This window comes from Monodon monoceros, unplaced genomic scaffold, assembly GCF_005190385.1.
Source record: "Monodon monoceros isolate NGI ecotype Baffin Bay Population unplaced genomic scaffold, NGI_Narwhal_1 Super_Scaffold_6, whole genome shotgun sequence".
Classification (NCBI taxonomy): Eukaryota; Metazoa; Chordata; class Mammalia; order Artiodactyla; family Monodontidae; genus Monodon; species Monodon monoceros.
Window position 1 is genome coordinate 40,204,065 of NW_021703783.1, and position 27,263 is coordinate 40,231,327.

General features: G+C 49.7%; 1 protein-coding gene across 1 annotated transcript; it reads right to left on the reverse strand.

Moving 5' to 3' along the window:
• Positions 1-3,710: 3,710 nt before the first annotated feature.
• Positions 3,711-27,208, reverse strand: LOC114886161 (keratin, type II cytoskeletal 71-like). Its single transcript, XM_029206713.1, is given in 14 exon segments — positions 3,711-3,922; positions 4,726-4,760; positions 5,432-5,548; positions 5,550-5,635; positions 7,054-7,179; positions 7,356-7,522; positions 7,861-7,960; positions 8,488-8,548; positions 9,306-9,520; positions 24,467-24,558; positions 26,354-26,456; positions 26,499-26,561; positions 26,953-27,078; positions 27,194-27,208. Coding segments are annotated over 14 exon segments (1,518 nt in total).
• Between the last annotated feature and the right edge of the window lie 55 nt (positions 27,209-27,263).

Sequence of the window (27,263 nt, forward strand, 5' to 3'; positions counted from 1 at the left end):
GGTACGGGTACGGTTTAGGGTACAGGTTAGGGTACGACAACGGTTTAGGGTGAGCATTCGTGTTAGGGTACGGTTTAGTGTTAGCGTACGGGTTAGGATTAGGGGACGGGTTAGGGTAAGGCTTTGGTTAAGGGTTAGTGTTAGGGTTAGGGTTAGGGTTAGGGTTATGGAATGGGGAAGGGTTAGGGTACAGGTTAGGGTACAACAACAGTTTAGGGTTAGCTTATGTGTTAGGGTACGGGTTAGTGTTAGCGTTCACGTTAGGATTAGGGTATGGTTTAGGGTAAGGCTTCAGGTAAGTTTTAGGGTTAGGGTTAAGGTTAGGGTTAGGGTTAGGGAACGGGTACGGTTCAGGGTACAGGTTAGGGTACGACAACGTTTTATTGTTAGCGTACGTGTTTGGGTGTGGGTTAGTGTCAGTGTATGGGTTAAGATTAGGGTACGGGTTAGGGTAAGACTTCAGGTAAGGGTTATGTTTAGGGTTAAGGTTAGGCTTAGGGAACAGGTACGGTTCAGGGTACAGGTTAGGGTACGACAACGGTTTAGGTTTAGCGTACGTCTTAGAGTATGGGTTAGTGTTAGTGTATGGGTTAGGATTAGGGTACAGGTTAGGGTAAGGCTTCGGGTACGTGTTAGGATTAGGGTTAGGGTTACCGTTAGGGTTAGGGTACGGGTACGGTTTAGGGTACAGGTTAGTGTAGGACAATGAGTTAGGTTTAGGGTACGTGTTAGGTTACCGATTAGTGTTAGTGTACATTTTTGGTATATTGTACGGTTAGGGTCAGTTTTAGGGTTAGAGTTAGGATTAGGGTTAGGGAATGGGTACGCTTTCGGGTACAGGTTAGGGTGTGACAGCGGGTTAAGGTTAGGGCACATGTTAGTGTACAGGTTAGTGTTATTAGACGGGTTAGGATTAGGGTACGGTTTAGGGTAAGTGTTGCAGTTAGGATTAGTGTTAGTATTAGGAATGGGTACGGTTTAGGGTACAGTTTAGTGTACGACAGCGAGTTAGGTTTAGGATACGTGTTAGGGTATGGATTAGTGTTAGTGTACGGGTTAGGATTAGTGTCTGGGTTAGGGTAAGTGTTAGGGTTAGGGTTAGGGTTAGGGTTAGGGAACGGGTACTGTTTAGGGTACATGTTAATGTATGACCATGGGTTAGTGTTAGAGTATGTGTTAGGGTTCAGGTTAGTGCTAATGTACGTGTTAGGATTAGGGTATGGTTTAGGGTAAGGGTTAGGGTTAGTGTTAGGCTTACAGTTAGGTAACGGGTACTTTTTAGGGTACAGGCTAGGGTACAACAACGGGTTATGGTTAGGTTACGTGTTATGGTACAAGTTAGTGTTAATGTATGGGTTAGGATTAGGTTACAGGTTAGGGTAAGGGTTAGGGTTAAATTTAGGGTTAGGGTTAAGGTTAGGGTTAGGCAACGGGTACGGTTTAGGGTACAGGTTAGTGTACATCAACTGAAAAATGTTAGGGTATACGTTAGGGTACGATTTTGTGTTAGTGTACAGGTTAGGATTAGGGTACAGGTTAGGGTAAGGATTAAGTTTAGGGTTAGGGTTTTGGAACGTGTATGTTTTCGGGTACATATTAGCGTACGACAACAATTTTTGTTTAAGGTACGTGTTAGGGTACGGGTTAGGATTAGTGTACGGGTTAGGGTACGTGTTAGGTTTAGAGTTAGGGTTAGGTTTAGGGAATGGGTACGTTTAGGGTACAGGTTAGTGTACGACAACGGGTTAGGGTTAGGGTACGTGTTAGGAATAGGGTACAGTTTAGGGTAAGGTTTACAGTTAAGGTCAGGTTTAGGGTTAGCGTTAGGGAACGGGTAGGTTTAGGGTACAGGTTAGAGTGCGACAATGGGTTAGGGTTAGGGCACGTGGTAGGGTACGGGTTAGTGTTAGTGTACAGGTTAGGATTAGGTTTAGGGTTAGGGAATGGGTATGGTTTAGGGTTCAGCTTAGGGTACGACAAACGGGTTTTGGTTAGTTTACGTGTTAGGGTACAGGTTAGTGTTTGTGTACGGGTTAGGACAGACACTGGCTTCACCCTGTCAACCGGGGAAGCAAAACTTGCTTCTGAGTCTTGATCTGCTTGCCCTCCTCTACCGGCACCTACCGAATGGTGGTGTTGACTTCCTGGTTGAGGGCAGCTGATGGTCGCCTCCTGGAGTGGGTTGCTCAAGCCTGGCCCTGCAGCCTTGTCTTAAGCCCCAACCACTACTCTCAGGTACAATCCTTCAGTGCAGCCCTTCCATCCCATCCTCCAATCCCTCCACCTCCATCTCTGCAAGCCCTTTGGACTCCCAAAGACTTCCCAGCTGAGTTTTGCTTGCTCTTGCTGGTCACTGGGGAATCTGTCCATCTGTCCTCCTTCCAGCCCTCCTCACCACAGGGCAGGACTGGCCACCCCAACAGTAGTTCCAGGGTGGACAGGTGTCTGGAGAGGTACCAACTGCATAGTCACTAAATTTCACAATCTGCCCCTCCCCCATCTCACTCCCCCTCAGTCCAGGCTCAGGTTCGCAGAACTCTGGTTCCCTACCTTAGATTTTCTAACAGTGGGGCCAGCATGTGTGGTTCCCACCAGCTTCACCCTTCCTTGGAGACACGCCCCCCCCCGGAAGGCCAGGACGGTGAGAGTGAGGAACAGGCTGAACAAAGGCAGATACCTGTCCACCAAGCCCCTACCTTCCCTCTAGGAAAGATCCAGCTCTCCAGAAGAGGCCAGGACCCCTGTCAGGAGCATGACCGTTTCTGCCAGTGGTCACAGATAACACTTTTGTTGAAAACAACAAACCAGGCTGCACACACCCCCTCTCTATGGTTTCCTTTCTTCTCCCCACGCCTTCTCCTGCCCTCTTCCCAAACTCTCCGCGCTTCACCTCCCTGCAGCCCCAGAAGTGCTTCCAGCCCCTCTGCCGTGTGTGGTCTGAGAATGTCTTCTTTTTCTGCTCTACAGAGAAGATTAACCTGGAAATATAGGCTGCACAGGCGATATGCAGTGGTGTAGTGGTCCGTGTGGGATTGTGGTGTCGGCTCACATGAGCATCTGGACTGAGGTCCTTGTGCACACCTTAACTGCTCAAGAGGCCAAGGCATCAGATCATGCTGTTTATTGAGGATGCAGAGGGAGGGCCTTTAAGAAGAAAGGAGAAACGAACAGGCCTCCTCTTCCCTGCTTGTGAGTGCAGGAGAATGAAGAAAGAGACCCTGAGTTGTACTTGGTCCACTCAGAATGAGTCATGAGCCAGCCAGGGAGGGGCGGGGATGGCCTCGCTTAGTCGTTTGTCTTTCATTTGCCTTTTCCTGAACACAGAGCTGCTCCTACCACAGGTAGTTAGTAGGAGCTGGGACAAAGGCCCCAGTGTGAGAGGGAGGCCTCAGTCTGAGACCCACAGGGCCAGAGAGAGTAATTAGTGACTGAGCCAGAGGCTGTGCAGAGGATCGAAGGCTGGGAGCTGGTGGCATGGCTCGGGGACCACAGCCAAGGAGGCGAACCCCAAGCGTGTGCAGGGATGAATTTCACCAGGCTTAGTCATCCACACCTGTCCAGGTTCAGGATGACACAGGTGGGTGGCCAAGTCCAGCACTGGAGGTACAAAAGCAGGGCCAGCAGGGTGGGAGTGGGGCTGAGAGCAGGCTAGGGAGATTGCACGTGGGAGCCAGAGCTGGGATGAAGAGGTGGCGGGAGGACAGCCCTCTCTATGGACTGGCTTTCTTGGAGGGGGCACTCGGGCTGGAGCCCTTCCCCAGGGCATCCTTGTAGTCAGTGGTGCTGCTCTGGTTCCGGCCCTCCCTGCCATGGATGCTGCACACTCCAGAGATGCAGCTGCTGCCGTTGACCACATAGCCTCTGCTGACCGAGTTGGGCCAGAAGCCATAGCCACTGCTGACGCTGGTGCTGCTAATGGTGGCTGCCGGGGGAGAGCAGGGTCAACACCCCACAAGCACAGCTGGGAGTGGGACCGGACAAGGCCGCCTTTCCCCAGGACAGGTAGGGCTCTTCTTGGAACAATGGGTTTGGTGGGGGACCCAGTCACAGCCAACCCCGTCCCCACTGGGGAAAATATCTCAGAGACAGCTTCCTCCATGCATTGTCCTTGACTTGCCCAGCTTACATCCAATCTAGCCGATTCTTAACTTTCAGAGGTCCACCTCTTTGGTCCAGGTACCAATGGACCCACCTGTCATTCTGAACACTCTGCCTCTTCTATTAGTCTTTTTTCTAAACTTCCCAGCTTCCAACCTCTCCCTCCTACCGTCTGTCTTCCAGATGGCATCTTTTGGAAGCTATGATTTAACTCTTAGCCCTGATGAGAAATCCAGAGATCTAACACTTTCAGCTTGACCTCCGAGGTCCCCCATTTACCAATTCCCCAGCCCAGGTCTCATCATAACTTGCAACCTGGCTCCCCAGGCCTCACACACACCCATACTCACCTTCCTGCACTGTGTCCTTTGGTTCCCCATCACCATGGTGATAACCTTCCTAGCTGCCCTCAGAACAGGGAGACAGAATGATAAAAAGGAAGGAGTGCTGGGCTGGGAGTCAGAAGGCCTGATTTCTGGACATGCCCTGCCATCTGGCTGTGTGATCTCAGGCAAAGTTTTCCCCTCTCTGGTCCTTAGATTCCTCATCTCCACACACAGGGTATAACTAAGGCCCTTTCAAGTCCACACATTCTACAATTCTAGGTCCAAGAACACAAGTACTTACAGATGCTGACAGGGTAGGGAAATTCTCATGACATCCTGTTAGGGGAGAAATAAAATAAGAACAAACAGTCATTCAACCCACAAGTTATTAACCTCAAAGCTAGTGTTCCCACTGGCCTAATGTGGGTTTCTGAACTCAGTAGGCACCTATGGAAATACCAGGGCTCCATTGGCACAAGCAGAGCTCCAGAAGCTATGGGGGCCACCCCTGAATCTTTGGGGTAACCAGGCAAAAATCCATCAAACAGTAGCTCTTAAGAGGTGTACTTGTGGGGATGGCATGCACACCTCCCAAGGGTCAGTCTCCCAGGCATCGAGGCTTTCCTTCTCCCAAGAGCATTGGTGATGCTGGAGTGGCTGCCCTGGGACAGCACTCACAAGCTCATCTTGTACCTAGACAATTAAGGAAGAGAGAACAAGAAGGCCTAACAGAGTAACGTTTTTTGGGGGGGGCGGGGGGTGGGTAGTGTACCCAGGTACAGGCAGGGAAGTGGTGAGGACTGAATGAACCAATCAACGTAGCACAGTGCCTGGTATGAAGTAAGCACTCGTGTCTGTGTAGTATTATTAATTCTATTATTATTCCTAGCATCACCACCCCTTCTTTCCCCAAGAATTCATCTCTTCTGGATTAAGATGTGTTAGGCTTTCTCCTTTGGTCCTTCCCAAACCCCTGTGGCCTTCCTGCCAGAGCATCGCTCCCTCACCGGCACTCCTTGCTCTCCAGCAGCTTGCGGTAGGTGGCAATCTCCATGTCCAGGGCTAGCTTCAGGCTCATGAGTCCCTGGTACTCGTGCATCATCCTGGCCAGCTTGTCTTTGGAGGAGCTCATCCAGTTTGGCCCAGGCATCCTTCAGGGTGTTGTCCCCACTCTGCTTAGCATCAGCGATGGCCGTCTCCAGGTTGGAAGCCTAAATGGGGAATTACAGAGGTTGGAAACTGGAAGGGCTCACTGGAATCATCCACATCCAAGTCCCACTCATTCTTTGAGATTCTGGAGCAGAGATGCCCACCTCCACCCTTCAGACTCCCTGTTCCTCTTCTAGTTGGAACCCCTTCTGGGGTCGGCAAGTCCTTTCTTAGCTTTATCTCCACTCTGTTTAGACATTGGTGGTGATGAAAAATAGTTCATCCTGCCCCCCTGAGTTGATGGCTAATTCAGTGCCACTCAGTACCTTTCAAAGTCATTTATTTGGCCACCCTGCTCTGAGGATACAAAATGAGTAAGAGTAAGCTCAGCCTTCTGCTCTTGAGTTGTTTAAAGTCTAGGAGGACAGATCACTGGAATATGGTATTGCAGGTACCACAACAGTGGCTGCTCAGGTGCATGGGGTCACAGACGAGGAAATGGGGAAGGAGATACCCCAGGACAAACAATTTCCCAAATGCTTACCATACGCCCGGCACTGTGCTCAGCCCTACACATGGCTTTTATATAACTTGACTCATCCAGTCCTCACAACACCCTGTGCAGTGCAGACAAGTAACTTGCCCAATGTCCCAGAGCTACTAAGTGTTAAAACCCATGGGAGAGTGGAAAGAGCACTGGACCAGGAGTCAGGAGACCTTGGTTCAGATCACAACTCCACCACTTACCGCAGTGCAACACTCTTAACCTCTCTGAACCCCAGTTTCCTCATCTGTAACAACAGGTAAGGCTTGCCTCACAGGGTCTTTGGAAGGATTCAGTGTGATAAAATGACAGGAGATGCTGCTATTGTTAATGTATATGAGAATCTTGTCTCCCCACCTACTAGAACTGAGACTGCTGCCTATGTTCCCAGGAGCAGTACTCCGAGTAAGGCCTTCATAGACATCCACAGACAGATTTTAAGGGGTGCCCTCTGAACCCCCTTCTCCTCAATCCCTGAATCAACAAATGTTTATTAAGTAGCTACTCTGTGCCAGGCACTGTACTAGACGCTGGGCAAACAACAGGAGCAAAGTAGCCAGCTCTCTGCCTCCCTCTGGTCCAGTGGAAGAAGGGACATGCAGGTGTCTGGCAATTACAGAAGCCTGACAAGTACAGGGGAGACACAAGTGCCAGGAGAGCACATTGATCAGGGCAGGAGGGGCAGAGGGATGTGGTCCTAGCCCACCCTGTCGGGTGAGAGAAGTCTTCCTAGGGGAGGGGTCTTCAAATCAGGGGTCCTTGGGGCGAGTTGCAGATGAGATGCCCCAGGGACACCTGTTCTAAGGGTTTGACACAGTCACCTCTTTGGTCCCTTTCCTCCCCTGGGCAGAGATTTGGGAGGCTGACACTCTCGGCCCACTCATCCCCCTCCAACTGTGCCTGTCCACCCCATGCAAAGGCAACCAGCCACCTCACCTGCTTCTTCACATTCTCAGTCTCTGAGCGGATCCTCTGGATGAACCAGGTGAGCTCTGAGATCTCATTCTTGGTGTTTTTGAGGTCGTCCCCATGCTGGCCAGCTGCCAGCTGCTGTTCCTGGAACTGGGGACCCAAAGGGCGGAGCCATGGACGGGGGTGATGAGCGTGTCGTGGGAGTACATGGTGGCTTGGGGTTGGTGATGTCATGGGAGCAGGCCACGCTGGACATTTAACTAGACATTCCGGCCCAGCCCTCATGCCTACTGGGGTCACCCTCCCCGGGCCGGCCTCAGCCCAGCTCACCTTGGTTGGTATAGCGCCTTGGCCTCAGCCTTGCTCTGCAGGGTGATCTCCTCGTACTGGGCACGGACCTCATCAATGATGCTGTCCAGGTTCAGGTCGCGGTTGTTGTCCATGGACAGGATGACAGACATGTCACTGATGTGGGACTGGATCTGAGCGATCCCTTGAAGGGGAAACAGTGATGGTCTCAGGACTTGACTGATGGAGGCCAACAACCTCCCTCCCAAGGTAAGCAAATCCTGGTGATGCCAATTTAGAGGCTCCAAACCAAGGCTGTTGCTCTCTGGGCAAAGCGAGTTCCCTCCAGGCCCCAGACAGAGTCCTGCTGCTATGGAGATAAGGCCAGGACCATTTCCTTCCCACCCAGAGAGGAGATGAGGAGCCTCTGAGGGCTGAAATGGAGATGAGTGGTTGAGAGCTGGGGCCTGTGTGCCCCTCCCGGCCCCAGAATAGAATTTTACCCGCTGGCAGCCCTCGGAGGGGTGGAATGAAGAGACGGACTTACGGCTTCATAGAGACACTGGAAGAACATGATCTCCTGGTCCATGGAGTCCACCTTGGACTGCAGCTCCACCTTATTGGCATAAGCTGCAACCACGTCCTGAAAGATATCCCAGCCATCCCCAAATCACTGCCAGTGCAGCCCAGAAGGCAACACACACCCCAGCCTGGGTCCCCCGCATGGGGAAATAGCCACCTCTTCTCTTTGGGAGGTTCATGGGAAAGGGGAGGAAGGAGCAAAAGGCCCAGCCCTGCCCCATCCTGAGAATGGGCTCCCTCGGCAGTAGGGATGGGGTGCCCCTCTAAGGAAGGGAACCCATGGAGGCTGCTGTCAGTCATCACTGTGACATCCTAGCCAGGCCCGCAACTGCAGGGAGAGCCCCTGTGTGTCACCCTCCACTGTTCTTCACTGTGGACAAACCCCGACCCCATTAAACACTCAAGAATGCCATCATCCTCTCTGCCGTTTTTATTCCCTTCTCTGGATACTCTTGCATCGCGGTTTCCCCTGCCTTCCCCTCGCTATCTCTGAATCGGTTCACTCTCTTTGAAAGCAGGGCACACTGGCAGGCTCAGCTCCTCCAGGTCCCAGGCCAGCCCCAGATCCAACACCTGCCTACCCCTCACCTTTCTGAGAAGCACAAACTCATTCTCTGCTGCTGTCCGCCTGTCGATTTCTTCCTCATACCTGCAGGAATGCCAGTGCTCTGTCAGTTAATATGTCTCACTGAGAACCCTCGTTTGCCCAGGGAAGACCCTGAGCGAGGGCACAGGTGCTGCGGGGCTGCAGAGTCCAGGGCCAGTAGGACCAGCCAGGCAAGGAAGCCTTCCTGGAGGAGAAGATGTGATCACCAATTTTGGAAGGAGATTATTGAAGATCCAGCTTCAAAAATGAGGAAGGAGGGCTTCCCTGGTGGCGCAGTGTTTAGGAATCCGCCTGCCAGTGCAGGGGACACGGGTTCGTGCCCCGGTCCGGGAAGATCCCACATGCCGCAGAGCGGCTGGACCCATGAGCCACAACTACTGAGCCTGCGCGTCTGGAGCCTGTGCTCCGCAACGGGAGAGGCCGCAGCAGTGAGAGGCCCGCGCACCGCGATGAAGAGTGGCCCTCACTCGCCGCAACTGGAGAAAGCCCTCGCGCAGAAACGAAGACCCAATACAGCCAAAAATAAATATAAAATAAATACATTAATTTTAAAAAATGAGGAAGGAGCGTGTGGCATGAATGTCCTGTAGGAAATCTCACGTCTGTCCTAAGTGCCAGGCTGGAGGAGCAGGGAGCAAGTTTCCGTTTTCTTGGGGGTGATTCTGCTTGGTATGACAAGGAACACTGCCTCCCTCCACCTCCAAGAATGTTAAGCTGGGGTAGCTGCCCACTCCTGCTTGACAAGCTCAAAAGGGACAGGGACAGTCGTGTAGCTACAGGGGGTCCCCTCCCAGCTCACCTCTTCTTGTAGTCCTCCACCACATCCCACACGTTCCTCAGGTCCGAGTCCAGCCTCATCCGGCCCCCGGACAGCGTCTCCAGCTGCTTGCACAGGTCGCTGGTGCAGCCCTCGAGGATGGGCTCCAGGTTGTTCTTACAGTTGTTCAGGTCCAGCTGCTGCAGCAGCTCCTACTTGGTCCCCAGCACCTGGTTCTGCTGCTCCAGGATCCACACCTGGAGCCCAACAGCCAGAAGTGTTGAGCCACCACGAAAACAGTCACACCCGTCACTCCCAGGGAGCTTTGCAAAGCGCTCCCCTGCATTTTCTCCTCTACCCCTCACAACCTCTGCATGAGGTGGGTGCATCGTTAACCTTATTTTGTGTAAAGGAAACTGAGGCATAGAGAAGTTGGGCTTCTTTCCAAGGTCCAATAGTTTAATAAGTGGCAGAGCCCAGAACTGAACACAGATATGTGTCCCCATAACCCATGCATCAGATCACTCTGAACCCACTGTGGCCAAACCAGCCCAGGGCAGGGGTGAGCTTGAAAGTACTGGAACAGAGTCAGGCAGGGTTCATCTTTGAAAAGGTTGACCACTCTAAAGAAGGGAGTCTGCTCTTCATTTTCTAACATCTCAAGCTCAGTGAGGCTCAATGGACCAAGGACTTCTGGGTGTTCTAAATTCCTGCATCAGCCTCCAACTGCATCTCTGCTCATGCCTCCTCCTCCTCCCTTTGTCCTGCTCCTCAGAACCATCTTCCCTAGAGCAAGCATGGCTTACGGAGCCAGATGGACAGACGGAGCTCCCCACGCCACTGTGTCCTCACTGGGCCAGGAAACTGGCCAGAGCTGGTGGGTCTGCATACACCTCTCTTGTTTGGTTTGGGACTTTTCTTTAACGTGACTTCCCTTAATCGTACATGAACGCAGCTACTGTTTAAACAAGGTTGTGTCCCTTAAAGTCAGAAACACAGGACATTAGAAAACTGTCTGGTATTCAGTGTTGAGATGGGATTGGTCACCAAACAGCTTGCGTCCAGCAGATCTTCCAGCATTTGGTTTGGTTTAACCAGTCCTGACTTTTTCATGTCTACTCATAAGACTAAGCATTGACCAAAAAGAAAACCCTACACCCAGGACACCACAATACACATCTGAACTCCACATCTGGATGACCGATAGGATGCACGCATCTTCTCCGGCTGCCTGGGGTTATGGGATTATACTCCTCTAGAGAATAAAATTATTTAGGAACCCTCCAGGCTTTTGAGCCTGTTTCCCTCTCACCCCAGGCAGACCACATTTTTCACAGAGGTGACTGTCTTCATGTTTGTCTTTCTCTCCATGTCTCCAGACTTTACTCCTTAATGAGGTTTGATCAGCCCAGCCAAAAGTCAGTCCACTCCCATCCCCCCAGACCTCAAATTTCAGAACATTTTGATCTCCTAGAGGTAAAAGGCTTAGAGGTAAGAAGCCACAGAGAAGGTGCCAGCCCCTGAAGAGAGCAGAGGCAGCAGGGAATCCTCCGAGCCAGGGTCCAGAGCTGTGGGGAGGTGAGACTTCGATGGCCACTGACCATCACAACATAGGATTTGTCCTGGGCTGACTTGTCCTTGGTGCCTCACTGTCATGTGGCCAGCATAGCCCTCCAGTCCCCAGTACTAAGTCTGGAGGCAGGAGGCTGATCATCCAACCTCACCTTCCCTACCCTGGAGATGATCTTGGGCACGGCATTACTTCCATGCTTTTGCCGACCCACAAAATGGGAGCAATCATTTCTTATCTATGGAAAGTCAGGGCCTACCTGGACTGGATGATCCCTTGAGGCCTCTTCCAGACCTTTGATTCTTCTCCTTCTCAACACCCCTACCCTAGCTCTCAGAGATAAAAATGACAATAACAATAACCGCCATTTGGGGAGCACTTAGCATGTGTCAGGCATCGCGCCAACATCTTCACATGCATTTTCTTTCGTGAATCCGACAATGACCCCAAGAGGTAGATTAGTATCTCCGTTGTAGAGATGAAGAAACAGAGGCATAGACAGGATGAATGACTCTCCACATGTCCACATAGCTGGCTATGTGGCGGGCTTAGCCACACAAAGTCACACAGCTGGTAAGTGATGGGGCCAAGGTGGAAGCCAGGTCTGACTGCACAACACTGCGGAGACCTCTTCCCCACCACACTATTCTACTTCTCAAGAGAGTCCTTAGCCCACCAAACTAATGCCCATGGCCAAGCCGCCTGTGAATGACCACACACTGATGCTCCCAATCCACCTGTCAAATGACTAGCAGAGAAATCAGCTTAAAATTGATGGGAGGACAGCTTCCCTGACCAATCAGGGGCAGACTCCCTCTCACTGGCTTTCCCTGTGCACAGCCTGCATGGACCCAGGCTTAGCAATAGCACCAAGCTGGCCCTCAGGAGTAAGAAGCAAGGGTCTGTCTTCTCTTTGGAGCTCCTGCCAGTAACCCTGACAAGCCTCTGCCAGTAGAGATTGACCTACCTTCTCTCGGGAAAGACTACACAGCCCCATGCTAGCTGGTTGGAGCACAGTCCCTGGGGGACTTGGCCACAATCAGAGCCACACATCTGGGGGCAGGACAGCTGTTCAGCAGGTTTGCAGCTGGCAAAGCTGAAGGTGAGCTCACCCCAGAGGAGCTGGGATATAAAGGCCAAGGAGGACTGTCCTGCCAGACACTCAGCTCTGCTCCCATCCTGCTGTTTGGCTACCAGAGAGGTGCCTTCCTGGGCAGCCCCATCCCCCTCGCTTCCTCCTTGCTCAGCTCCGTGGCCGGGACCATCTCCTTTGAGTTTTGCTAGCCATCTTCTTCCTCCAGCCCCACCCCAAGCCTCTGGTGAAGTGTGTGGACTCAGGACTCTGAGGACCCAGGTCTTGGTCCTGCCATGTGACCACGGGCAGGTCTCCCAACTTCCTAAGCCTGTTTCCGCATCCCTAAAAAGGGGGGTGCTAATACCTGCTCCACCTACTCCCAGAGGTGTATGGGAGGCACCTTGTAAATAATAATGATGATGGTAATGATAATAGCTAACATACAGTGTGAGCTCTGCTGGGCACTGCTCTAAGCACTACACATATATTAACTCATTTAATGCTCACAGCGGCCCTGTGAGGCAGGTACTGTTGTTATCCCCATTTTACAGATGAAGATACTGAGGCACAAGGAAGTTAAGTAACTTACTGGTGGTTGCACAGCTAGTGAGTAGCTGAGCCAGGATTTGAGCCAGGGTTCAGCCCAGGCAGCCTGGTTACCATCTGTGCTCATAGCTTCTACACTGTCCTGGCTTTCTCATGTGCAAATGTCCAGTGCAGGTGCCTGCACGGTGTGAAAAACTGAGCTCACCAGCACTCACTTTTCCCTCACTCTTCTTCCTGTCCCAGACTCACTAGGCAGCGGAACTGACCCCCCCACTCCCCTTCTCAGCCTGCTTTACTCTTTTGAAGACAATTGTAATCTCGGGACTTGGGTAGGTGTGCTTATGAGACGATTGCATGTTTCTCACATGCATCATGCTTTTCCCTGATGACATGCTCTGGGCTGTTCTTCCAGCCTCCTGCCCACCAGGGCAGGCTTGTCCTATCCTTTAAGACAAACCAAGACACCCCTCCTCTAAGAAACCTCCCCCAAGCCCTCCCTGGGTCAGTTGCACCTTTCTTCACACAACCCTATTGCCTAAGTGCTGTATGCATTCCTCCAGCCTAACAGTTCCCTCCGAGGCCAGGTGATGCTCTCCGCTCCTTGGACCCAGGCTCGGGATCATGATATGAATTGTGAGCACTGCTCACCAGCTGAAAGATGTTCTCCCATATGTGTCAGAGGCCACATGGGGGTCCACATCTACATGCGAGTGGTCGTGAACACGAACTTAAGCAGAATGGTGCCCAGGGACTGGCATGGCTGTCTTGGTTGTCTGTGGCTGACAAGTACTTTGATGAGCTGGTCCTGATTATACCAGTTGTTAAGTATTGTGAGTATCTTCCGTAGACTTGAATCTGTGAGCCAATGAGCACGTGTCTATGCGCGCTCGAAGAGGGACCAAATATAAAAGGGGCTGTGGTGTGGAAGTGCACCAAGCAGGGAGGGAGGGCCAGGGCGGTGGAAATTGGTGTGCAGGAGAGGAGAGACCCTCAGCGTCTCTCTGGTCTGTACAGCACTTGCCGGATATGAGTCTAAGGGCTGAGGGATGGTACCATAAGCAGAGGGTTAGTCCTACAAGTGGTGGTCGTCCTGAGATGGCAGGAGTGGTGGAGGCCCTGGGAGGGAAATAGAGGCAGCTGGCAAAGGGCAGCTCAAACCTCAGAGCAGCTGCCAGATGAGACCTAAAACGTCTTAAGACACTCCCGTTCTCCAACAAGTAGTGTCCCCTTCACCTTCTATAGGAAGCCTTCCCAGGCTGTCTGTGTTCAGCTCTGATCCCTTCCTTCCTCTGTAGCCCCTTGCCTGTGTCTCACCAGTGCCTCCATGCCCAGATCATCTACTGCACTGGGGCAGGGGCGGGGTGTGGTATTGAGATCTCAGAGGGTCCGCCTTGCAGCCAGGGCAGGAGCTTACCTACAGTGCAGGTGAGGCTAGAGCACAGTATTGCTGAGGGACGGGGGCTCTCACTCCCCAGACTTCCTGACCAGCACCAAGATTTTCAGGTGCCTGTCAAGGAAGAGCTGTCTGAAGGTCCTCAAAGGGGTTTGGGCTGCAGCAATGCCAGCACTACCACAGTTCCTAACCCCCAATCCTGTGAGAGGAGAGATGGGAAAGGAGAGGGAGGGGAGACAGAAGCCAGGGCCTGGGCAACAAGGAGGCTGGGCCAGCCTGGGCACGCCAGGGAGCGAAACAGCATCTCCTCCAGCTGCCAGCTCCACGGTGGGCACAGAGCCTGTCCAAAATCATCCCACACCCTCTCCGTTTTAGGGAAGAGTCTTTCCTCCAAAGGCACGGGGCTGGAAGGTGCAGTACCCGAGGCTGATGGCAGAGGGCAGTGTATGCACAAAATACCAGCACCGGGGCTTCCCCGGTGGCGCAGTGGTTGAGAGTCCACCTGCCAATTCAGGGGACACGGGTTCGCGCCCCGGTCCGGGAAGATCCCACATGCCGCGGAGCAGCTGGGCCCGTGAGCCATGGCCGCTGAGCCTGCGTGTCCGGAGCCTGTGCTCCGCAACGGGAGAGGCCACAACAGTGAGAGGCAAGCGTATCGCAAAAAAAAAAAAAAAAAAAAAAAAAAATACTGGCACCGAGGAGTTACTCTTCCTGCTTGCAAATTAGCAGTTGGTGACTGAATGGGACCGTGTGTCAGTGAAGAGAGCCAGTGTTCGCCCTGGCCCTGCATTTAACCCGCCTGAGCCAGGTCTCCGGGCACAGTCCTGCTGTGGACTGCCTGCTCAGGAACCAGTGCACAGCTGGCAAAACACAAAAGGCCCAAAGAACATGCATTAATAGTAATTATTATAACAACAACTAACATCTATTGGCTGCAAATTATATTCCAGGCACTGTATTACTTCCATTATCCCTTTTCATATTCTCAACTCTTCTCTACGGTGAGAACTTTGACAGGTAAGGAGGTATCGTGCCTGGAAGCATGGACTCTGGGATTGGACTGAGGGTCAACTCCCAACTCTGCCATTTACTAACTGTGGGATGTTGGGTGGGTTATTTTACCCTTTTGAGTCTCAACATCTTCACGAGTGAGATCTGCATTATTAGAATTGCACCTTATAACAACTATACCTATCAGGTTGTTGGGAGAATTCATCGTTGCCAGACATAAAGTGCTGAGAGAAGTACCTGGCACATAGAAAGCACTCAGTAAAGGCCAGCTTGTATCGACCCTATTTTGTAAGGGCAGGATCTTGCACCCAGTCACAACTAGCCATTAGAAGAGCCAGGATTTGAAGTCAGGCATATGACACTCAGCCAGGACACTAGACCTACGACAGCATGTGCCTGACAGAGTCCTGGCTTATGCCTGCTGTCTGCAGATCCAGCTTAGCATGTGTCCAGAATAAAGGTGTCTCCGTTTGGTTGATAAATTCTATAAACTGCATACATGTGGATGCATGTAAAGCACAAATTTATTAACACAAATGTGTTTCATCACTTGCATGCCAAATCATCAGGACACATGTGTGTTCCATGAGCTCGTTCTCCCCAGTGAGGGTCGGTGAGACTGAGCCATGCATATCTGTGGCAAATGTTACATTGAGTGCCAACCGTGAGCCAGACTGAGGGCCCCGGAACAGAACACGGGGCTGTGAGTGGTGGGGGGAGGGGACAGACATGTGCGCAGCTAACGTGACACCAGGAAAATAAAGCAACAACTGTAATACGGGTTCGGGAACAGTGCTGTGAATGTGCAGGGCTCCGGTCCCCAACCTGCTGCTCACCAGCACTGTGAACATGGGGAGAGCACTTAGACATCCAGGCCTCCATTTGCTGGCCTATATAGTGAGGGTACCAGGGGAATTGTTGCCACCAGCTCTAATGTTCCTTCTCATTTAATGCTTGATGACTTGATGGAGTCCACCTGGAGGGACCAGAAAACGCATGTCCATGGGAGGTGGCATTTCAGCAGAGCCACGAAGGATGAGTGGGCTTTCAGGAAATGGGTCATGGGCATCAAGATTGGAAGTCATATTTGCCATGGTCCTGGGGTGTGAAGAGTCCTGGCCTCTGGGAAGAAAGACTGGAGTGTGAGGCTGGGGAATGACAGGGAGGAGAAGGGGTCATGGGCATCCTGAAAGTCACCCTCAAATGACACTCATCCTTGGAAGGTGGCCTCGCCCTGGAGGACTCTGCCCTTCCGCACCTTGATCAAGGCGACTGTGCTAACTGCTTCTGAGAGAACACTAACAGAAACACACATGTGCTTCAAAGGGCACCCTTCTTACTCCACTTAATTTTTCTTCACAGCAGTCATCACTGCCTGACAGCGTATCCTGCGTTTGTTAGTTGCTGATTTTTATTCTCCCCACCAGACTGTGAGCTCTCTGAGGACAGGCTCTGTGCACCCGTTTGCTGACTCCACAATTCCCGGTGCCTGACAATGCCGGGCTCACCGAAGCTCTGTCTAGTGAGCCACTGCTTTGCGGACACTGTAGATACAGATGCATCCATAAGCAAGTGGGCATGCTGGCCTCAAATGTGAGGGTGGAAAAGAATCGGCTGGAAGAAGAGGAAAGCAGGGCTGGAGTGGGGGAGTAGGACTGGGGGTGGGTTGGCAGGAGTGAGGAGGAAAGAAGGAGTGACTCTCCGGCAACAAGAGGCAGTTGCCGGGGACGCTGTGGGAGCTTTTTTTTTTTTTTTTTTTTTTTTGCGGTACACGGGCCTCTCACTGTTGTGGCCTCTCCCGCTGCGGAGCACAGGCTACGGATGTGCAGGCTCAGCGGCCATGGCTCACGGGCCCAGCCGCTCCGCGGCATGTGGGATCCTCCCGGACCGGGGCACGAACCCACGTCCCCTGCATCGGCAGGCAGACTCTCAACAACTGCACCACCAGGGAAGCCTTGTGGAAGCTTTTGAGAAGTGCAGCAGGAAGCTGCGCTGAAGCTCGAACACCTGACAGTCTGGGGGTGATTTGGTTCCTTGATCACAGAGGCCTGAGCCTCTCTATAATGGTCGGGGGGTGGTGACTGTGCCCATCTGGCAGGTCCATTGTGTGCAATAGGTACCCCAGTGCACTGGAAGCCCCAAGCCTGCCCAGAGGCGTATCAGTAACAAATCTCTGCTGTTTATACGGAGCATCTCTCACACAAAGCCTACCTGGCCAGGACCAGACGGCAAAGATCCATGTCAGCGCAGGGACCCAGAAGGAAGAAAGAGCTGGACCAAGCAAAACTGTTCAGGGCAACTCAAATGTCGACATCCCGGGCAACATATTCAACACTCAGAATCAAATGATATCAATCGTTTATTGTGGGGGAAGCAGAGACCTGGACACAATCCCAATAAGAAGACAATGAGAGCTCCTTGGCTGTGAAGGCCCAGAAATGCACAGGGACAGATGAGCTTTCCCCTGGTCGTAGGGAAGCATCCTGGATATGTATGTTATCTCTGCATTTGTGGCAGTGGCCCAGTGAAAGGTGACCAAGGAGAGGGTCACCGAGCGAGCCCATGGCTGGACTTCCTGCATCAGAACATTGCCCTGCTGAGGACAACGGGGGGGGGGGGGGGGATGGGATGGGATTGTGGTTCCGGAGGAAGCATTTCCTGACTTGCAAAGGGAACCTGCAGGAGGAGATGAGGACACAGGGAGGAGATGGATGAGGTCTGCAGCTTTCTGCTCACAGAGCCAGCCTTCACTTGCCCTTCATCTCGAGGCCTTTTTGGTTGCACATCTGCAGCCTGAGGTTTCTGGCAGGGGGATCCTTGAACTCACTGCCACAGCTGCCTTTGGGTTTTTGGTTTTTTTGTTTTTTAAAGGATTGAACAAATGTTTAACCAAAGAAAATATGTGGGTGACAAATAAGCACATAAAAAGTTGTTCATCATGATTAGCCATCAGTGAAATGGAAAGTAAAGCCACAAGATACCATTCTCTCACTGTTGTGGCCTCTCCTGTTGCGGAGCACAGGCTCCGGACGCGCAGGCTCAGTGGCCATGGCTCACAGGCCCAGCTGCTCCGCGGCACGTAGGATCTTCCCAGACCGGGGCACGAACCCGTGTCCCCTGCATCGGCAGGCGGACTCTCAACAACTGCACCACCAGGGAAGCCCATTAAATGGGTTAACTTATGTATAAAAAAAAAAAAGAAAAACTACAGAAAGGAGAACAAAGAAAACCCAAAGTCAGTAGAAGGAAAGAAATCATAAAGATCAGAGCAGAAATAAATGAAATAGAAACAAAGGAAACAATAGCAAAGATTAATAAAAGTAAAAGCTGGTTCTTTGAGAAGATAAACAAAATTGATAAACCCTTAGCCAGACTCATCAAGAAAAAAAGGGAGAGGACACAAATCAATAAAATTAGAAATGAAAAAGAAAAAATCACAACTGACACTGCAGAAATACAAAGGATTATAAGAGACTACGACAAACAACTATATGCCAATAAAATGGACAACCACGAAGAAATGGACAAATTCTTGGAAAGGTACAATGTTCCAAGACTGAACCAGGAAGAATTAGAAAATATAAACAGACATATCACAAGTAATGAAATTGAAATTGTAATTAAAAATCTTACAACAAACAAAAGTTCAGGACCAGATGGCTTCACAGGTGAATTCTATCAAACATTTAGAGAAGAGCTAATACTGATCCTTCTCAAACTCTTCCAAAAAATTACAGAGGGAGAAACACTCCCAAATTCATTCTACAAAGCCACCATCACCCTGATACCAAAAGCAGAAAAAGATATCACAAAAAAAGAAAATTATGGACCAATATCATTGATGAATATAGATGCAAAAATCCTCAACAAAATATAGCAAACAGAATCCAACAGCACATTGAAAGGATCATACACCACGATCAAGTGGGGTTTATCCCAGGGATGCAAGGATTCTTCAGTATAAGAAAGCAATCAATGTGATACACCATATTAACAAATTAACGAATAAAAACCATATGATCATCTCAATAGATGCAGGAAAAGCTTTTGACAAAATTCAACACCCATTTATGAAAAAAACTCTCCAGAAAATGGGCATAGAGGGAACCTACCTCAACATAATAAAGGCTATGTATGGCAAACCTACAGCAAGCATCATACTCAATGGTGAAAAACTGAAAGCATTTCCACCAAGATCAGGAACAAGACAAGGATGTTCACTCTCACCACTCTTATTCAACATAGTTTTGGAAATCCTAGCCACCGCAATCAGAGAAGAAAAAGAAATAAAAAGAATACAAATTGGAAAAGAAGAAGTAAAACTGTCACTGTTTGCCGATGACATGATACTATACATAGAAAATCCTAAAGGTGCTACCAGAAAACTACTAGAACTAATCAATGGATTTGGTAAGTTTGCAGGATACAAAATTACTGCACAGAAATCTCTGGCATTCCTATACATCAACAACAAAAAATCAGAAAGAGAAATTAATGAAACACTCACATTTACCATCACAACAAAAAGAATAAAATACCTAGGACTAAACCTGCCTAAGGAGTTGAAAGACTTGTACTCCGAAAACTATAAGACACTGATGAAAGAAATCAAAGATGACATAAACAGATTGAGAAATATACCATGTTCTTGGATTGGAAGAATCAATATTGTGAAAATGACTATACTACCCAAAGCAATCTACAGATTCAATGCAATCCCTATCGAATTACCAATGGCATTCTTCACAGAACTAGAACAAAAAATTTTATAATTCATATGGAAACACAAAAGACCCCAAATAGCCAAAGCAATCTTGAGAAAGAAAAATGGAGTTGGAGGAATCAGGCTTCCCAACTTCAAACTATACCACAAAGTTACAGTAATCAAGACAGTATGGTAGTGGCACAAAAACAGAAATATAGATAGAAAGCCCAGAGATAAACCCACACACATATGGTCACCTTATCTTTGATAACGAAGGCAAGAATATACAATGGAGAAAAGACAGCCTCTTCAATAAGTGGTGCTGGGAAAATTGGACCACTACATGTAAAAGACTGAAATTAGAACACGACCTAACACCATACACAAAAATAAACTCCAAATGGATTAAAGACTTAAATGTAAGGCCAGACACTATAAAACTCTTAGAAAACATAGGTAAAACACTCTTTGACATAAATCACAGCAAGATCTTTTCTGACCCACCTCTTAGCGTAACGGAAATAAAAACAAAACTAAACAAGTTGGACTTAATTAAACTTAAATGCTTTTGCACAGCAAAGGAAACCATAAACAAGACAAAAAGACAATCCTTAGAATGGGAGAGAATATTTGCAAATGAAACAACAGACAAAGGATTAATCTCCAAAATATACAAACAGCTCATGGAGCTCAGTATCAAAAAACAAACAATCCAGTTTAAAAATGGGCAGAAGACCTAAATAGACATTTCACCAAGGAAGACATAGAGATGGCCAAGAGGCACATGAAATGATGCTCAACATCACTAATCATTAGAAAAATGCAAATCAAAACTACAATGAGTTATCACCTCACATTAGTCAGAATGGCCATCATCAAAAAATCTACAAACAATAAATGCTGGAGAGGGTGTGGAGAAAAGGGACCCTCTTGCACTGTTGGCGGGAATGTAAATTGATATAGCCACTATGGTGAATAGTATGGAGGTTCCTTAAAAGACTAAAAATAGAACTACCGTATGACCCAGCAATCCCACTACTGGGCATATATCCTGAGAAAACCATAATTCAAAGATGGACATGTACCACAATGCTCACTGCAGCACTATTTACAATAGCCAGGACATGGAAGCAACCTAAGTGTCCATCGACAGATGAATGGATAAAGAAGATGTGGCACATATATACAATGGAATATTACTCAGCCATAAAAGAAACAGAATTGAGTTATTTGTAGTGAGGTGGATTGACCTAGAGTCTGTCATACAGAGTGAAGTAAGTCAGAAAGAGAAAAACAAATACCGTATGCTAACACATATATATGGAATCTTAAAAAAAAAAAGTTATAATGAACCTAGGGGCAGGACAGGAATAAAGACGCAGAGGTAGAGAATGGACTTGAGGACACGGGCAGGGGGAAGGGTAAGCTGGGATGAAGTGAGAGAGTAGCACTGACATATATACACTACCAAATGTAAAATAGATAGCTAGTGGGGAGCAGTTGCATGACACAGGGAGATCAGCTCGGTTCTTTGTGACCACCTAGAGGCGTGGGATAGGGAGGGTGGGAGGGAGGTGCAATAGGTAGGGGATATGGGGATATATGTATGCATATAACTGATTTACTTTGTTATACAGCAGAAACTAACACAACATTGTAAAGCAATTATACTCCAATAAAGATGCTTAAAAAAAAAGAGAGCTATAATATTAACAATGTTTAATAGCAGCCATTTATTGAGTACGTACTATGTGCCAGTCACTAAATTAAATAATTCTCCTACATTCTCTAATTAAATGTAATTCTCATGGCAATTTCTTTAGGGAATACTATTATTAACTCCTTTTTACAGATGAAGAAACTGAGGGTCATCGAGCAGAAGTAGCTTGCCTAAGTCACACTGAGTGGCAGAGGAGGACTCCAGTTGGGTCCATCTGACATCTAATGTGTAGGCTTCTCCCACGAGCTCTACAGCATGAAATCCCAGCTCCTTAGCAGACTTGAAAGGGCCCCTCTGATGTGGCTGCTGCCAACCTCCCCAGCTTCAGGTGCCACTGCCCCCTCCATCTCCACCTGCAGAACTTCCTCAGCCTTCCTCTTCACACTCCAGCAACCATGACCTACTTACACCATGCTAGTGCCTCTGGGTACCATGCCCACTCCCTCCTCTTGTCTGCCTAGTAAACTCCATCCTCTCGAAACTCTGCACATGTTGCCTCCTCTGCCAGCCTTCCCTGACCTCCCTGAAGTTCCCCACTCCCCTCTGTGCTGACTCTGTCATTTCTTGTGTTGCCAATATCTCACCTGTGTTATAGTTACATTTTTTGTGGTTATGTCTCCATTAAGAGCATGGACCCGTTTCCATATCACTATCCCGAACACTAACTCATGCCAGGCACATGATAGCTACTTACTAAATATTCCTTGAATTGACCACCATTTCTTTACTGGCCCCAAGAGTGTCTTCCCTGAGACTAGTTATTTGGCCAGCCAGTTCTCCTTTGGGCAATAAATAAACTGCATGTCGTTTATAAGATGGTTTCTTTAAAGCTTAGATTTTGTGAATTGCTTTACTAGCAGCTAAACACCCCTTTCAGTGAGCTAATTTTGTTTTTGAACCACAAAGATTAAGAACAAGATTCTGTTTCCATTTAACATTTATTAAGCATGAACTTTGTACCAGGAATTGCACAGAACATCTTCATGCTGTCTCATAGCCTAACAGCAAGCTGGGGGTTAATTCTGCTTAGTTTATAGCTAAAGAAATGACGCTCAAAAGGATTGAGAGCTTCACTCATGATCACCACTTAGTCACAGGGACTGGATCTGAATTCAAGGCTATTGACTTGAACTGTAGGGCTCTGGACCCACAGTGACCCTGTTCAGATGCACCTGTGAGCCCCAGCCTCAATGTGTGCTGGCCTCTCACTTGCTTTTTGCTTCCTGTCATATCCTGCCAGCATAGTCATGGCCTAGAGACCTATGAGAAAGGTCTCAAACGTACATCTGAGGCACTTTCCTGGTGGTGCAATGTTTGAGAATGTTTGAGAATCTGCCTGCCAATGCAGGGGAAACAGGTTCAATCCCTGGTCCAGGAAGATCCTACATGCCACAGGGCAACAAAGTCCGCGAACCACAACTACTGAAGCCCGCATGCCTAGAGCCCGTGCTTCACAACAAGAGAAGCCACCACAATGAGAAGCCCACACACCACAGCAAAGGGTAGCCCCTGGTCGTTGCAACTAGAGAAATCCTGCGCGCAGCAATGAAGACTCAACACAGCCAAAAAAAAGAAGGCTCTGAGCACAAGAGTGTTTGGAAGCTGAGTGGCGTGTAACAGAGATGCCCCCCATGCTTAAAACACAACTCGTACATATACATTCACAACCATGTTCAACCCAGTGAACCTTCCCCAGGCACCAAGAGAACATGGGTCATTACTTGAAACAGAATCTACCTTTGACCTTTTCCCAGAGAACAAGGAACAGCTATAACTCGATCCCCAGGTTTTCTGGAACTGGCCTTCTGCTGCCTCTTGGCCAGTTTTAAATTTTGCCACAAGACAAATGTTGACTCCCTCTCTCTGCTGAGAATCTGAACGTTCTCAAAGGTTTTCCATTCACCGGTGCATTCATCTGAGAAAAGCATGACTTCAAAGGTGCATCTGGGGCTTCCCTGGTGGCACAGTGGTTGAGAGTCCGCCTGCCAATGCAGGGAACACGGGTTCATGCCCCGGTCCGGGAAGATCCCACATGCTGCAGTGCGGCTGGGCCCGTGAGCCATGGCCGCTGAGCCTGCGCGTCCGGAGCCTGCGCTCCACAACGGGAGAGGCCGCAGCGGTGAGAGGCCCGCGTACCGCAAAAAAAAAAAAAAAAAAAGATGCATCTGCTGGGGATGGGGGACAGAGATGAACCCTGAGTATCACAAAATCCAGCGGAGGTGATGGTGGGGTCCTGCCATCCGTGCAAGGATGTCTTTCACTCAGATCAAAGGATACTTCGAGTCTCTATGGAAGACACTGAGCCTCAGATGCCCTAGGCTCCAGGTCATTGACCTCTACATACAGAAGAGACTTGGCCTAAGATGAGGATTCCCTTAGGAGAAAAAAGCATCCTGGGCCTGCATGAGTTGTATAAGTTTATTGGTGAGACGAGGAAGCAGGGACAGAGGCCTGAACCAGGACAAAAACGTGCATGCTGAGAACACAGATCCTTTCATTGATGGGATCAGTCTGCAGGGGTGCTCCCAGCTATAGTCTGCAGGGACCATGCAAGGTACAACAAATAACCAGGTGTTTCCCCAGAGCTGACGTTGCTCTAGCAAGATACAGTCCTTGCAGGTCTATCAGTGGACCTGTAATCTCCTGTACCCATGGAGCATATGGCTGAATAACTACCTAAGCCAGGGCATGGAAGGAGCAACAGGAGGCCTGGGATGCCCTTTAGAGAAAACCTTCATCTGCAAGGGGGCAGGCAGCCAGAGAAAGGGTCAAGTCTTTATCCTTGGCAATGCAGCAGGAAGGGGAGGCTGGGTTAAGAGGCCTCTTGGTGTGAAAGCAGAAGGATGGGCTAGAATCCCTATTCTTAATTAAGAAGGACTAAGGCAGAGAGTTGCAAGAGAGGACATGTCAGTGGAGAAGAAAAGCAAGGAAGGGATGATGACAAATGTGATGGAGGAATTTCCTGGAGCAGGGAGTCCAGGAGAAACCAGAGCAAGATGTCTGGACAGCTGTCTTTCACTTTATTTTGTGGTTTTCTTGGTGGGTAAGCTCAGAGCTGGGGTCTTCCCCAGCAATCCTTAAATTCACGTGCACTCCCCAGCCTAGTTTTGGCCACCCGCGGGGGCTGCAATTCCCACTGCCAGTGACACAGCTCCCAGACAGGATGCCATAGCCCCTGCCGACAGAGCTGGGCCAATAGCCATAGGTGTTGGCACCGCTGAACCCAAAGCCGACTCCTGCGCCTGCGGTCCTGGCCATGGAGCTGCTGATGACCGCTGTGGAGGACAGAGGGAGGGATGATAAGGGTGTGTCCCAGGACAGGGCTGACCCAAAGTCCTCTCCAACCTCCCAGCCCCAACTAGCTTTAATGTGTCCCTCTTACACAAACACTCCACATCAACAGTGGACTTGAGTTTAGTGATATATGCTCAATTCCTGGGCAGCTCAAGCACTGGGAGAATCAGCCCAGATGCCGCAGGACCCCCAAACCCAGAGCCTCCTCATTCTAGTAGCAGGGGCTTCCCCCAAAGAACAGATGATGCCCAAGTATCGCATAAGCCAAAAAGTCTTGCATTTAACTCAAGAAGACATTCTTAATTTTTTTCAAAGCAGTTCCTGATTGCTCATTCCAGGGGAGTTTTTGCTGGCTCACGCAGTGTTTCCGTGCGCAGGTCTCAGTCTGATTGAGGAGGTGCCCCTCTTCCAACTCACAGCTTCCGTCATGAAGGAAAGCCGGGATGGGAGTGACACAAGAGGGTAGGACTGAGAGTCTCATCTTAGCATGGGTGAGGTTTCTGGGGAAGGGGTCAGTGTGAAATGTCAGAATGTGATGGGAAGCTGACTCCACAGAGGAAGAGGCCGAAGGTCTCATCAAAGGAGGCGATTAGGACAATGATGCTCTACCAGGCAGAGCCCAGGCTCTTCCAAGGGGTCCTGGTGGTAGGGGACTGCTTACTTTGTGTTCGTTAATGGGCTAAAAATACTCTTTCAGGGAGTGAAATACTCACATATGCTCACAGAATTGGTATATTCTCCAGACATCCTGCACAGGGAGAAAAGCACAGGTAAATCTCCTTTACATGGAATCCAAGTTACGCTCACCCCAGCCTGGAATCATCAGCCAGGCTACCGCGGCCTCCACAAGCCCTCTAGCTGGCCAGGTGGCATGAAGTGCACCTGTGTGACTCTAAGCACCTCTCTTTCCCTCCTCACCTGCTCTTTCCCCTTCAGAGATGTGCGAATTTCAACCCTGGAGCGCCCCCCCACCGCCATGGCAACACCACCTCCCAGAGGCCCTCCTGCCATGCTTCTCTTCAGCCCATTTCTTCATCCCTGTGGGGCTACTGCCTGAGTAAATACACGTGTAGAAACGCTAACATCAGGAGTTGCCGCTAAGGAACCAACTGTATGATTTTAGGACCAATAACTTCTCCTCTCTGGGTCTCATTTATAAAATGGTGCTAGGTTAGAACAGGGTTTTTCAAATGTCAATGCTTCATGTACCACCCTTCCAATTGTTGCTACGACCACGTATAACTCATACTCTTATATATTTAGTATTTTCCATTGATCCCGCCTTTTATAATAAAAAATGCATTTCTCTTAAAAGGAAGTCTTATATCACCAGGGTAAACAGAAAACCAGTATTGCTGGACCAAAAAAGACAAAAACTGTAGCAGTAAAAATAATATAATGAATGAAACAATTTTTTTTAAATTTTGGCTAGATATTTTTGTCTGCCCAGAGGCTGTGAAGCTGAGATCTACCATCTCTTTACTAACAGGGACATTTGCAAGTGTCAGAGCAGCAGTGTTAGAGATACAACAGCACTACACTGAAACTTTCTCCCCATCATAGTCTGAAGACTGGAAAGAGAACCCTAAAGGAAATCATCATCTTATTATCTGACCAGATTCTGTATAAGGCTACATTTGTGGGTGACCTAAAAAAGCATCTCCAGCCCCTCCAGCAGCCTGCCCCCCCATCTGGGAAATTGAGTCAGAGGATTCCAAAAGTCCTTCCAGCCCTAACATTCTAAGACCCCTCCCATCACCCACTGGCACTCCTCACCCTCCAGCAGCTTGCGGTAGGTGGCGATCTCGATGTCCAGGGCCAGCTTGGTGCTCATAAGTTCCTGGTACTCATGCATCATCCAGGCCAGCTCCTCCTTGACCTGGAGCAGGGTGGCCTCCAGCTCATCCAGCTTGGCTCAAACATCCTTCAGGGTGCAGTTGCCCCGCTGCCCGGCATCAGCAATGGCCATCTCCAGGTTGGAGCACTGAGGGCCAGGAGGTGGCATTGCCCCCTCAGTTCTAAGGCAGCCTGAGCCTCCCTTCCCGCCGCCCGCCCCAAGTGCTTACTGTGGTTGGACCAAGCCCTGTCCTGCCCCACTTCCTAGAGCAAAACCCCATGCACGGCGATAGAGTCCTGTCAACCTGGGACTGGGGGGCTTGTTATTCCCAGCCCCTTGGCTTTCTGAAAAGGCCCTTCCAATTGTTCCAGAGTTCAGGTGGGAGCTAAGTGCAGGCGATGAGAGCAGGGGCTCCATTTGAGGAAGGGGTTTCTGAGATGGAGGACCCAGAGAAGGAGAAGGGGCATGGGGGAGTGTATATGATTGACAGTTCACCCCTCCCTTGGGATTGAGCCAGGAAACCCCAAAGCCCCTTCACCGGCTTCTTCACGCTCTCGATCTCCGAGTGCAGCCTTTGGATGAGCCGGGTCGGCTCTGAGATCTCGTTCTTGGTGTGTTTGAGGTCATCCCCATGCCAGCCAGCTGCCAGCTGCAGCTCCTGGAACTATGGGGAGAGGGGTCAAAGCAAGGAGCCGAGCTCAGCCTGGCAGACTGTGCCTTTGCCTGGGGAGTGTGGCGGAGGTAGATATCTGTCCAGCTTCGCCAGGCCTATCACCTGCCTCCCACTCAACCATCCGTTCGTTGGCTTGATTTATTTGCCTTAAACACAGTTGATCTCACTGATGGTTG